General features: G+C 49.7%; 2 protein-coding genes across 2 annotated transcripts in view; one reads left to right on the forward strand and one right to left on the reverse strand.

Moving 5' to 3' along the window:
- SSH1 (slingshot protein phosphatase 1) overlaps positions 1-13,521 on the reverse strand; it is a 58,180-nt gene that overhangs the window by 39,725 nt on the left and 4,934 nt on the right.
- LOC102515634 (transmembrane protein 126A-like) lies at positions 12,639-13,367 on the forward strand. The gene is given in 1 exon segment (XM_032471988.1): positions 12,639-13,367. A coding segment is annotated over 1 exon segment (591 nt). The 5' UTR covers positions 12,639-12,776.

Raw genomic sequence — 13,521 nt, forward strand, 5'->3', positions numbered from 1 at the left:
TCTCAATTGTCCCAGGTTCTTAGCCCTGTCTTTGGGATGTAGTCCCCTCCCATATTCAAGAGTCACCAAGTCCTGCTGTTTCCAGAGTGCCCCTTCCTTCCTGGTCCCCCATCCCCGTAAGCCAGGCAACACCCACTCACTGTGTGCCCGGCTCTGTGATGGGTACTCAGTGTCCCTGAGGGGCAGTGCTGTCCAGGACAAAGGACTCTCCACCTTCACCATCCAATATGGCATCCACTAGCCACAGGGGCCTATGTTCTGAACACCTGAAATAAATGTGGTGAGTGTGACCGATGAGCTGAATTTGTCACTTTATTTCATTTTAATTAAACCTGAATTAGCCACGTGCGGCTAGCAGCTATGATACAGGACAGCACACTTCCCAAGCTCTGCATTCAGCTGTCAGATTTTTAGGTCCTGCACAGCTTCTAGTCCCATCGATCAATCATTCCTTCCAATTATTGTTCACCTGGGTTAAATTGCTTGGTAAACACCTCATTTAAATTCTTTAAAAATTGAAACTGACCTACAACACTGTTAGTTTCAGGCACACAACAGAGCAATTTGCTGTTTCCATGCATTGCCAGATGATCACCACCCGCCTTGGTTTCAAAATTCCAGTCTCCAACTAAAAAGAACTAGGGCTCCGTGGAGAAATGATAGATTCCAGAGATGGGGTTAGGAAAGTATGCGATGAGGTCTGCCATCTGGTGTCAGAAAATGAGGCAGTGCTTAATGTGGACACATCCAGGGACAGGGAAGCCAGCTTGAATGAGATCCCCACTGGCCAAACTGGGGACAATTTGAATCTTGAAGTCAAGAATATAATTAACAGACTATGAACCGCTGCACGAAGCAGACAAACCTGAGTCCACACAGATATAAATAAACAGAAAAACTGAGGGAGAAAGGATACTGACCTTATTTCAAAGTACCCCTCAAGAAACACTTTTTTTTTTAGGCGGGGGAAGGTAATTAGGTTTGTTTATTTTTAATGGAGGTACTGGGGATGGAACCCAGGACCTCAGGCACGCTAAGTGGGTGCTCTACCACTGAGCCATACCCTCCCCCAAGAAACACTTCTTAATGATAGAAGGGAAAAGAATAATTGTGCAGCAAAGAAGCCAGGCAAAACCCACCTGATGACAACAGTGACCATCACTGGTGATGGGACACATCAAAGTCATCTGCCACCTGGTGGGATCTGATGAGGACAGCATTGCACAACCCAAATCTAATCACAAGGGAACATAAGACAAACCCAAAGTGATGGACTTTCTACAAAATGATGAGACTGTCCCTTCAAAAGTGTCCAGATCACGAGAGTCAAAGAAAGTCTAAGGATGTCTCAGACTGAAGGAGACTTGGGACACAGGACAAGTACACGCAGCAGGTGATCCTGACCTGGGTCCTTTACTATGAAGGATCTTGCTGGGATGAGGATCAGGTGGTAGTGATGTGTCAGGGTCAAGGGTCAATGGCCTCCTCTGTAGAACCTCCTTGCCTGTATTCAAATTACTTTTTTAAAATTCCACTTAAATGGATTTTGGCAAAGCACTCCTTGAAATTTTTCTTCATTGGCCAGTGATAAACGCTTAAGACCCACTTAACTCAACATCATCACTGGCACACGTTGTGGCTTTCCCCTTCCCTCTCCTGGACACTCTCACCCTCACCACCCAAGATCTCTCCTTGCCTTAGGACCACCTCCCTCTGTGTTTCCAGAACAGCGGCAGCCTCACTTTGTGCGTGAGGGTGAGGCAGTGGAGGATGATGGGAAACTCCACTCTCCTGGTCCTTCTCGGTCTATGTGTGTCCCGATTTTGAAGGCTTTCCACACACACAGCCCCGGCCCACGTAAGACCTAATTTTAGCGTTTTCCTGCTCTGAGACCACACTTTTGGAAAAGCAGGGGGCCGACCTGCCCGGGCGAGCCTCCCATTGTGACAGGCATGCGAAGTCAGGATGCGGCAGGCCGTCAGGATGTGACTCAGCATCCTGTTTGCAACGGCTGGGGCGGCCGGCAGTGTTGGCACCAAGCGCTGCCGCTGACTTCACCTCTCAAGACCACAAAATACTCAGGTTAATTGGCCACAGCATCAGCTCCCCCTGTGGGCTGCAGGCCCAAACCTAAGACAACCTGCTCGTCCGCCCATCACACTGGGTCTCCTCAAAAACACCCACCCACGGCATCTACCAGGAATTTTAAGGACACCATGAATCATGCAACTGATCTTGTTTCTCTCTTTGCTTTGACTCCTAGGAAGCTCAAAGTCAGATGTGTAGTCAAACTCCAGCAACTATACCAATGCTATGCCATGCATGCGACATACAAACCTTCCCCGACTTCATCTTATTTTCCCCTATGTTCTCCATGTCCCACTTTTCCAATTTTAAATTCTATTGTTTTCTATAAGTTTTATAGACTGTTTCAAATCCCTTTTGGACAGAGTTATATGGTAGGCACAGCACGCACATGTTACCTCTGGAGGGTAAGAATTCTTTTTTTACTTAACATGGAATCCCCCAAATTCCCAGCATTCCGCCCAGAACCCAACACAGATAGAGGCACCAAATTTACACTGGCTGAATTGCAGAAGCAAATAACTAAAAAAAACTGCCTCGGTTACCAGGTGGCTTCATGGGACACTTCTCCCTCCCACCACGTGCAGGTGGTGGGACTTGCACGGGGGTGCACAGGGCTTGGGGAACCCTCTCATCACGTGGTTCAGTGGCCTCCACTCCAGACCCAAATAGCCACTCCCAACTTCCACCTGATCAGACGCCATGCAGAACACCGGGCCTGGACCTCTGGGAGGAAGTGACAAGCGACTTCCAGAGACGGCAGCCTGCCTGCCTCTTTCCAAACCACACCAATCCTCCCTTGTGGGATTCTTACTGGGTCCCAACATGGGGAATCGCACCTTGAGTGATCTTGGCAAGGACGTGCTGAGGCTGACCGGGAATCACTCTAGCGCAGGGTGGCCCCCAGCATGGAGAGTCCCAGAATTTCCTTCTTTGAAACAAAGTCTTTTTAAAACGAGCTTCAGAAGTAGCCATTCAAGGGGAGGAAAAAGAAAATATTTTAAAAATCTGTAAAAAAGTAAAATAAAATAAATAAATCACACAAGACATGGTGCTTCCCAGACAGAAGTCTAGTACCAGGCTCAGTGTAACTTGGAGGGAAATAGGTCAAGCATTGGCTGTTTTTTCCCTTGGGATCCATGTGTCGACATTTTGGTCGCTGGTCTGGAATCCCTCTCCAAAGGGGAAGACGGTCAGGAAGGCAGCAGAAGGGACTCTCGCTCCTCACCACGAACAAGAGTACCTGCCATGTCCTGGGCGAGGACCAGACACTTACTCACGGCATGAGACTCCCTCTCAGCCTCACCAAAGCACCCTGAATCGAGGACTTTTCCTGGTTTGGGGAGGCCCGGTGGCTGGCCCGAGGTCACAGTCACAATCATGGGGTGCGGTATGGACTGGATGCAGAGGCCCTGCTCGTCCAGGCACAGCCCACCCGCAGGTCTCAGTAATTTACATGGACGTCTCCCGCATCACTGAGACTCACCCCCACGCCGCAGGGCAAGTTTTCCCATCAGCATTTCACCTCTGCGAGCGAACCATCACCAGTGCTCACCACGCCCCAGAGTGGGAGCCTCGCAGGCCAGACTCCAGTCCTGGCCCTCCACCCCACCCCGCCCAATCACTCAGCTCACCCTCAAAGTGGCTCCTCCTGCCTCTGATTAATCCTATTTTGATTAATCCTGTTTTCTTCGTGCAGCCTTCCTCAAAGCAGAAAGAGGCCTGTGAATGTCCTCCTAGTCTTAGGAATGTCCTAACAAGCTGTCCAAATCCAAAGACCTGACTGCAGCACAACATATGCCAAAGACCACCTTGCAAGGCGGGAGTCCCTTCTTTCTAGACGGCCTCTCCCTGCGTGTGGCCCTGCTCCTCGGGCGAAGCGTGCCTGGCCCCACGCTCGCTGAGGGGAAGTGGGTCTGAGCAGAGGGTCCACTTCCTCTCGGAGGCCACACCACTTCTCGCCATCTCAGGGTGACTCGGCGAGACGCCCCCCACACAGTCTGACCTTGCTCTCTGCACCAGAATAAGGGAGAGACTCTGGATAGTCTGTTACAGATCTACAGGGAATGATGAGAAGTGGTAACAATGCACACAGAACTAGTCTGACGGGGTGAGGACTCTCATTCCTGGATTTGGGAGCCACAACCCGATCTCTTTACAAAGAAGGAAGTGGGGGCCCAGAGCCCTGATCTAAGGCGGCACAGCAGATGACACATCTCAGGACAGAACCTGGGCTTCTGACCCCCTCCCATAGCTCTGCTCCACTTACCACGAGGGTGCTCACGGGTACCCCTGTCGCCTTTGAAGAAAGAGCTCGCACGAGCATTCTTGGTGTGCACACATGCTCCCCTGGTGTGCTAAGTACACAGGAAGAATGAGACCAGGGCCTCGGGGCAATCTTTTGAAGTCTAAGTACTGGTATTTGGAAAGTTTAATGAAACCTACTAGACTCTGAGCAAAATTCATTTTAAGTTAACCTTAATAAGTTTAATTACGTTCCAACAGAATCAAATTAACTCTTCACTTCTGTCCTCACATGTCCCTGCTCTGGGGTGAGTTTTCCAACACCAACAAAAAATAGTTAACTCATCCTGAAGGCATATTCTGATTTTAAAATCAAATGTTCCAACAAACTGCCAGGAATAATCCCTGAGTTAAACCGATAAGGGATAGCAAAACAGGACGGCGGCCCCAGGATGTTGAAAGTTCATGCACCAGCTGCCTATAAAGCCATGGGGGAGCGCAGGGAGGGTGGGGGGGGGCAGACAGCAAGGGATGAGCTGAACACAAGCTCACAGGTCCCCTGGGAAGGACTGGAGCAGAAAGGAAGGGACACAGGTTTCTAAGTCCCAGTGACCCATGTTTAAACCCTGGCTCGGGCCCCTCAGAAGGACAGTGCCCCACAATGAGGCAGACACCTGCTCTGGAGGGTCATGGTGATGACAAAAACGTGCCCAGGTGCACGAATCCCAGTGCCTGTACCCACAGGCCCCCAGTAAATGAGCTGGTACTGTTGTCCCTGGGTATGCAGGAAGGGGCGTTGACTGCAACTGTCCGTCTAAGTGGGGTGCGGGGGTCAGGAGGCAGGCCTGGCCTAAAGCTCACCAACGGCGGTAGGGCCTCTGAGGCTCAGGCTGCAAGCTTGGACGGCGAAGCCACGGGCCCTCTGGGAGGAGCCGGGAGGAGGGCTGCAGAGGCGGCTGCGAAGCAGAATGAGGCTGGGGACCTCTCAGAGGCTCTGTCTTCCCATCCAGGGAATGGGAACAGACCTGGTGCCATCCTTGCAGGATCTGTGCACAGACTACGTGAAAGAACACACCTGAGGCCACTCACCAAGCAGAGCCTGTCCGAGGGGCTCGCTGGTTTACTTTTTGTCCTTTGCACCTGCTCACACGCTGTTAACGTACCCGCTCATCTTACGGTCTTGCCTTCCCCAGCAGGGTGTCAGCCACAAGGGTAGTGGTTTCTGCGTTTGCTCACTGCTACATTCCCGGCTCCTAGAATGATGCCTGGCACATGGTAAGCACTCAGTAAAGACCAGGCTCATGAGGAGATTCGGATGGGGTACTGAGGTGGTCTCACCGTGCCTGGGCCGCCAAGCTGCAGGGGGAAATCGCAGGAAAAATCTCTCCGTCCTTTGCTTCCTTTCACTGAGTTCCTCAAAGTGGAACAGAGCTTGGAAAATTCAGTTTATGAGACCTCGACGGTCCATCCAATGCACACCAGGCACCGTGCGGGGAGAGGCCAGGAAGGCTCTGTCCTCAGCGTGGGCAGGCACCCTGGGCAGTGGCTCACGGCCCCGTGTTCAGAAGGGCCCCGAGCTGGTTAACACTCCACTGAAAATCTTAATCTATTTTTTAAAAAAGGGGCTCCTACACTAACAATAATATACCAGAAAGAGAAAGTTAAGAAAACAATCCTGCTTAAAACTGCACCAAAAAAAAAACTTAGAAATAAACCTAACCAAGGATGTGAAAGACCTACACGGTAACTATAAAACACCGATAAAGGAAACTCAAAGTGATTACAAAGAAATGGGAAGATAGCCCCTGCTCTTGGATTACAAGAACTAATATTGTTAACATGGCCATACTACCCCAATTCCTACAGATTTAATGCAACCCCTATCAAATTACCTATGACATTTTTCAGAGAACTAGAACAAGTAATCCCAAAATTTACGTGGAGCCACGAAAGACCCAGAATCACCAAAGCAATCCTGAGGAAAAAGAACAAAACCAGAGTCATAAACCTCCCAGACTTCAGACAATACTATAGAGCTACAGTAATCAAAACTGCATGGATTGGCACAAAATCAGACATATGGATCAATGGAACAGAATAGAGAGCTCAGAAATAAATCTACACACCTACGGTCAATTAACCTTTGACAAAGCGGGCAAAAATATGCAACGGAGAAAAGATAGTCCCTTCGGCAAGTGGTGCTGGGAAAACAGGACAGCAGCATGTAAATCAATCAATACACTCCCTCACTCCATGCACAAAAATAAACTCAAAATAGCTTAAAGACTTAAATATAAGACATGACACCATAAATCTCTTAGAAGAGAACATAGGCAAAACATTCTTTGACATAAATTATAATAATATTTCCTTAGGTCAATCTCCCAAGGCAGAATAAATAAAAGGAAAAATAATCAGATGGGATCTAATCAAACTTATAAGCTTCTGCACAGCAAAGGAAACCATAAACAAAATGAAAGACAACCTATGGACTGGGAGAACGTATCTGCAAGTCATGTGACAGACAAGGAGTTAATCTCCAAAATATATAGACAGTTCATACAACTCAGTAACAATAACAACAACAAAAAACAACCCAATCAAAAAATGGACAGAAGACCTAAATAGACATTCCTCCAAAGAAGACATACAGATGGCCAACGGGCACACGAAAAGATGCTCAACATCGCTAATTCTCAGAGAAATGCAAATCCAAACTATAATGAGGTATCACCTCACACCGATCAGAACGGCCATCATCAAGACATCTACAAATAATACATGCTGGAGAGGGTGTGGAGAAAGGGGGACCCGCCTACCCTGCTGGCGGGAATGTAATTCGGTGCAGCCACTATGGAGGACAGTCTGGAGGTTCCTCAAAAAACTAAAAATCGAACTACCGTATGACCACATGCCACACAGCAATCCCACCCCTGGGGCCTAGACCGGAGGAGACTCTAATTTGAAAAGACACGTGCACCCCAGTGTTCATGGCAGCACTATTCACAATGGCCACGACATGGAAGCAACCTCAGTGCCCATCAGCAGATGACTCTATAAAAACGGGCTGCACTATTTTCATTTTGCACCGAGTTCCACAAAGTATACAGCTGGTCCTCCTAGTGGGGATCATTTATGTACTTCGGTAAATGCTACAAAAAAGTCCCAAGCCCAAGGGAAACACTAAGGAGAGACAAATGCCTGGTGGGGGAAAAAAGAGAAACTCGGGAGAAGCGGCTACAGGGAAGTGAGCTGAAGGAGGTACCAGCGGGGCACTTGCGAACTGTCTACGACGGGAGAAGAGATCACGTTTAACTCCGACAGCAACACTGTCAGCCGCAGATAATTTTGGCTGTTGGTAAGTGAGGTCTGTCCAAGGTCATGTGACAGCCAGGTGAGGCGACAGGCGACAGAAGTGGAAGCCAAACCCAGACCTACCCGTCCCCAAGGCCAAACTCATGGGAAGAAAAGGTCTACGGGTCAACAGAGGTGATATTTCAGAGGCCAAATATGCAACGTGGGGACGAACGCAAGAGACGCCAAGCCTCCGGGTGTGGACGAGCATGCGGGTGCTGAGAGGAGTGAATGGACAGTCTCTGGCCACGTCTGCAGGCTCCTGGGGCTCCTGGCCTCTTCTCACAGGACCTAACACCCCTCCAGCCGGCATCACCTCTACATCAGACATGTCTGTAACACCGAACGGAACCCTACTCGTTTGCTGTTTTCTCTGCTTTAGAATGGGGCATCTCAAGAACTCACACGGACTGAGACTGGTGGGCAGATGGTGAGATGGCCCAAGACCCCGGCCCCTGGTACGGGCGCCCTGGGTGAGCCCCCTATGCTGAGTATGGGGGGCCCGAGAACCAGATGGGAGAGGTGCTCCCTTCATTACGTTATACCCTGAGGCAAAGGGGATGGGATGTCCCCCCACCGACGGCATTCAAACACAAGACTGTCTGTAGCAGCAGATTCTCCTGTTGGCCTCAAAGAAGCAAGTTGCCAGCCACGGCTCCTCAGCTGCAAGACAGTGCACTCTGCCAAGAACCAGTGTGAGCTTGGACGAGGGCCCATGCCGCTGATGAGACCCCACCCCAGGCCAACACCTTGACTGCAGTCACAAGAGACCCCCAGCAGAAGACCCAGCTCAACTGTGTTGGATTCCTGGCCCACAGGAGCTGCAAGGTAATAACTGTGTATCATTTTGGACCACTGAGCTTGTGGTAGCTTGTTACGCAGCAGTAGGTAACTGACACAGCAGGCTGCTGCACACAGCCTGATATGGCAGGTGCTCGACATCTCTTGGCTGGACTTAACCGGACAGACTCTCAAAACGAATAGTCAAGTGTAGGCTAGGAAACTGGAAAGAAAGGCAGAGAAGAACCCCTAAGGGTGAAGAAGAGGTTCTGAATGGAGTTGGGAAAGTGTGGTCTGCAGAGTAAGGGCACACCAATCCCCACTCCACCCTGACGCTGTCGAGAAGGAAAGAAGTCACAACCACATTTCAGAAGGTTATCTGGAGATCGGGTCTAGGGAATTCTAGGTCAAGACCAGAAGGCAGAGGGAGGGTAGAGGGAAAGGCAGAGGGGTAAGTCCACAGTTTACCATGGAAACCAGATAAACAGAGAAGACAAAATCCTGCTGCTTGGGTAGGCAAGCAAAGAAATTAAAAGAACACTAATGAACATTTTCACGTGCTTGACTTGGAAACACTGGATAAAAAAAAAACAAAACAAAATATTCACTCCTGAGTCACACTCTGGAAGCAACGCAACCATATTCTCTCCCCAGGGATCTGCCTGGCACACAACCACTTAATGTCTCATGCCAGACTGAGGCAGCTCCCAGGACAGCAAGGGAGCCAGGAGCCGCTGCCAGCGGGGCCATCTGCTTACCGATTCCCACAGTCTGAACAGCATGGCTTCCCAAAGGGGACTGCTGCAGTCTGCACTCCCGGAGAGCAGGGGAGAGGGGAGTGAGGACTGATCTACATTGCTCTGCACCACTCAGCTTCCCTCTGGGCAGGCGGTGATCAGTTCTCAAGAGGTCTCCCAGAAGGCCTTCAGAGAAACCATCTAGATTACAGCACTGGGTCTGCAAAGGATGCATTCCTATTTACATCTTACAGGGATGTCGCCAGGTAGAGGATGAAGGCTGGTCCACTTCACAGGGCATCCACGGGAGTGGTCCTCCCAGGGCTGGTCCAGCCCGACGCACTAGATGCAGCACCTGCAGGGAGCCGGACCCTCTACTCCTGGGCCATGAAACCAACACTAATAGGAACCCCCTCTTCTGAAGACCAAGCATAGCCCATCGTGAACCTGGTTCTGTGCAAGGAGTCCCCACAACCTGCTTGCCAACCCCGAAAGGCTGCCGTTTTATCCATTTTACAGACAGAACAACGGAGACCCACAGAGGCACAGTAACTCCCAGAAGTAAAAGAACCCGGCTACCAGGGCAGGAGCCAGTTTTCCAACCTACATCTGCCTGACTCCACATCCCACGTCTTTCCTCTACGCCTTGCTCTTTCTCTTACACGAATGCAATTAAACGCAGAATCAAAACAAAGTCAATACTTTAAACTGTGGAAGTGCTGCGTGCAGGCAGAGAACTAAGACCCTATCAGTTAGGGACAAGAGCACAGGGACCTGCCAAGGAAGGCAGTGGGTGGCAGGGCACCCGGCACACAGAGAGACCGAGAGCCACCTGCCGAGGAGAGGGAGGCCACAAAAGTTTGGGGTGGGAGCACGCTGAGCTGGCCATGAGGACTGCAGCCAACTGGACAAGGAACTGGCTTAGAGAAACAGGATGGTCAGGGAGCAGGGGGTGGGACTGAGAAACAGCACGTGTGTGAGAGGCAAGGCCAGCAACAAGGGTGAAGGAGGAAAAGAGCGTGGGGACCAGGAGGTAGAAGCATGGGGCACTTCCAGACTGGTGTCCCTGACAGTGGGCACAGAGGGAAGGGTTGATGGGTGGCCCCTCAGTGGAACAGGGGAGGTACAAGGACCTGACAGATGATGCCACCAGGGGGCACCAGGGAGGAAGAGCACAGGTGAGACAGAAGATCCGAACCACAGGAAAACGACAAGGTCTCACTGCTTAGCACAGCAAACTATATTCAGTATCTTGTAATAACCTATATTGATAAAGAATATGAAAAAGCACATACATATATAACTGGATCAAAATGCTGTACACCTGGAACCAGCACAACATTGTAAATCAACTATACTTCAATTAAAAAAGACCCAATCCACGGACACAGCAATTTACTGGCTCTGGGCGAGTCCAAGATAACTTCTCAGAGGACCCAAAAGATGAAACTATCAATTAACGGTAAACAGAGGGGCGAGAAGAGGAGAGACGAACAGCCTACTGGCCCCACTTCTCCTTCCCCAGCACCCAAATCAGGTCCTTTTATCTTCAGGATCAACATGAAGGAAAGAGAAATCTCTCCCCAACTCTCCTTCCCCTCAGAGGAGCAAAAAAAAAGAAAAGAAAAACAAAAGACCGACCCTTCCAAGAGTTTCTCTCTTGGAGAAACTCAGAAAGCACAGGGCTGAAAATGGAAATCTACACGTGGAGGTGAACGAGTTTCAGTCAACACTTAAACCAGGACACCAGAACCTGCGCTGTTTGGTGAGCAGGTTGGAAAGCAGGCTGGTGTCCTCTGCCTAAAACAAGGAGTGGACATCAAGGTGACTCAATGAAAGGGGTGCCTGCAAGGATGAGCCCAGATCCCCGACTCCAGCCTGGGTCTCTCGGGGTTCACGGTGGCGCTGGGGACCTGCTGGGAGGGATGGGACTCACGGTGGTCATCAGGGTGGTATAACGTCCTGGGAGGCAAGGCACCACCACAGGTTAGCAGGGGTCCTGGGTTCCAGCCTCGGTGCTGCCTCTAACCGTTACCTGGGCGACCTGAGCAAGTCCCCACACCTGTACGTCCAAGACAGCTGTTCAGCTGAGCCACCCAACTGGTCCCCAGAGAGGCGGCGTCACATGATATCCTCAGGCGTTACAGGGCACCAAGGCTCAGCTTTGAGTGCAACCTTGGGCCTCACGTTCCTCCCCTGTGAACTGGGGGAATACCCCCTCATAGGGCTGCTGTGAGGATTCAACTTGGCAACACGGAGAGCTGCTGCCACGCCACTTCCCTTCCCTTCCCTCTGTAAGGTCCTCTCCAGCGCCAAACTGTGCAGAGAAAGGGGCCTTTGACTGGCCAGCAGCACATACACATTTTCCTAGTACTGCTATTTGTAAGTTCTTTATTAATGGAAACAATTCAAAACACTATGCTGTCAGCCAAGGAAGGGCAATTGGAATAAAACAAAACAAAACATAGTTCTTTGCCCCAAAGACTAGCTAAGAAAGAACTAAATACTACCTCTCGGGCAAGAGTCCCGAAAGAAAGGGATGAGCTTGAGGGGGAGAAGAGAGTCCAACTTCTGGTAAGGGCTAGAGAGAAGCTCAGGGCGCAGGGACGACCCTCCCCCCGCCCCGCCAAGGCGGTCAGCAAGCCCTCCTCCCAGCTCTCCCTACCCCAACAGTCTCTAAGAGCCGACCTCCACTTCTCCCCCTCCCTGCCTCCACCTGGAGAGCCAAACTCATCTACAACACGGCCCATTACTGCCCCCACTTGGGAGTCCGGTTGATTCCAGCCTCGGAACCCTGAGCAACCAAAACCCCCCGGGGTTGACCAGTACACGTGTCACTGCCGCTGGTCCTCCCTCCAGCAAACCGTGAAAACAAAGCCCCGGCAACTGTAAGAAGACATCTCTTTGACTTCCGCAGGCTGTTATTTCCCGACACACGTGAGCTTTGGAAATAACGGTGCCACGATAAAAGTGACTGTTCTCCCTCCCTTCCCTCAAACACACAGACAACTTCAAAGATGGGTGAGGCAGAGGCCCACCGCTTCTGCATGTGAGTGGAACCAGGAGAACACCCCGCTCTCGGTAATGACCCCAGTTTCTCAACACCTGTTTCCTTTTCCAGTTAATTTTCCTCAAACCTCCCAAGATGAAGCAGACATTAAAAAAAAAAAAAAAACCAAAACTGCACCTTTGAAATTCTGTTTACTTTTTTAAACTCTAAGAGTCAGAGTTTGAGACTGGCTTCCTGGTGCAGAAGAATACATTATCCAATGAAGGGCTAAATCTTCTGTAAACCAACAAAACACCTAATTTTTGGCAAATAAAAATGCACCTGCTTGTGAGTACAGTAACTGAGGACAACTAGGGGAGCCTTTCAAATGAGCACACCTAAAGATTTCTCACCAGCACGCGCACGCATGCACACACACACACACACCCTGAATTAATAAACAAAAGGGAGCAAAGGTTGGAGTGAGCCCCCGTGTGGCGGAGGAAGACCGAGGAGGCAGCGCCTGCTGGGAGCAGAGTGTTAAGATCCACGTTATTGAAAAATGATCTTTTAATTTAAGGCTCAAGATGGAAAATCATGAACCAGATGATACTATCAAGGAAAACTTAATTGATATCATAACCAGAAAAATTAACCAACTTCCAGAAGCAGACAGGAATCTGCTTGAAAATGGATCAACATATTTTGGACTTAGTGCTGCTCTCTGTGGCCTACTAGCAAATAGTCTTTTTCGACACATCTTACATGTGACACAGGCTCGTATAGCTGCTGGATTACCAATGGCAGTGATCCCATTTTTGACAGCACACATATCTTACAAAGGTTTTGTAAGTTTACCTTTGAATACAGGTGATCTGCAATGTGAAACTTGTACCATCACATGAGGTGGATTAGTTGGTCTTATTTTTGGTGGTCTGTACCCTGCTTTCTTGGCTATACCTGTGAATGGTGGCCTAGCAGCCAGGTATAACTCAGTCCTGCTGCCAGAGAAAGGAAACATCTTAAATTACTGGGTTAGAATTTCTAAGCCTGTCTTTAGAAAGATGTTATTTCCCATTTTGCTCCAGACTGGGTTTGCAGCATACCTTGGGTCTAGACAATATAAAGCACTTATAAAGGCTCTTCAGTTACCCGAACCCAGCCGAGAAATTCAGTGATTGTTAAGCAAATGCATACACAAAAATAAAATTGTTAAAAAAAAAGGGGGTGAATGTTTCAAATCAGCAGTGTGCTTGCTGCAGGATGGGAAAGTGATAGCCAATTATAATGATTTTTTTTTTTAAGCAGAGGTAAAATCTGGAAGGAAGGATA

The sequence above is a fragment of the Camelus ferus genome, chromosome 32, assembly GCF_009834535.1.
Source record: "Camelus ferus isolate YT-003-E chromosome 32, BCGSAC_Cfer_1.0, whole genome shotgun sequence".
NCBI classification, from domain to species: domain Eukaryota; kingdom Metazoa; phylum Chordata; class Mammalia; order Artiodactyla; family Camelidae; genus Camelus; species Camelus ferus.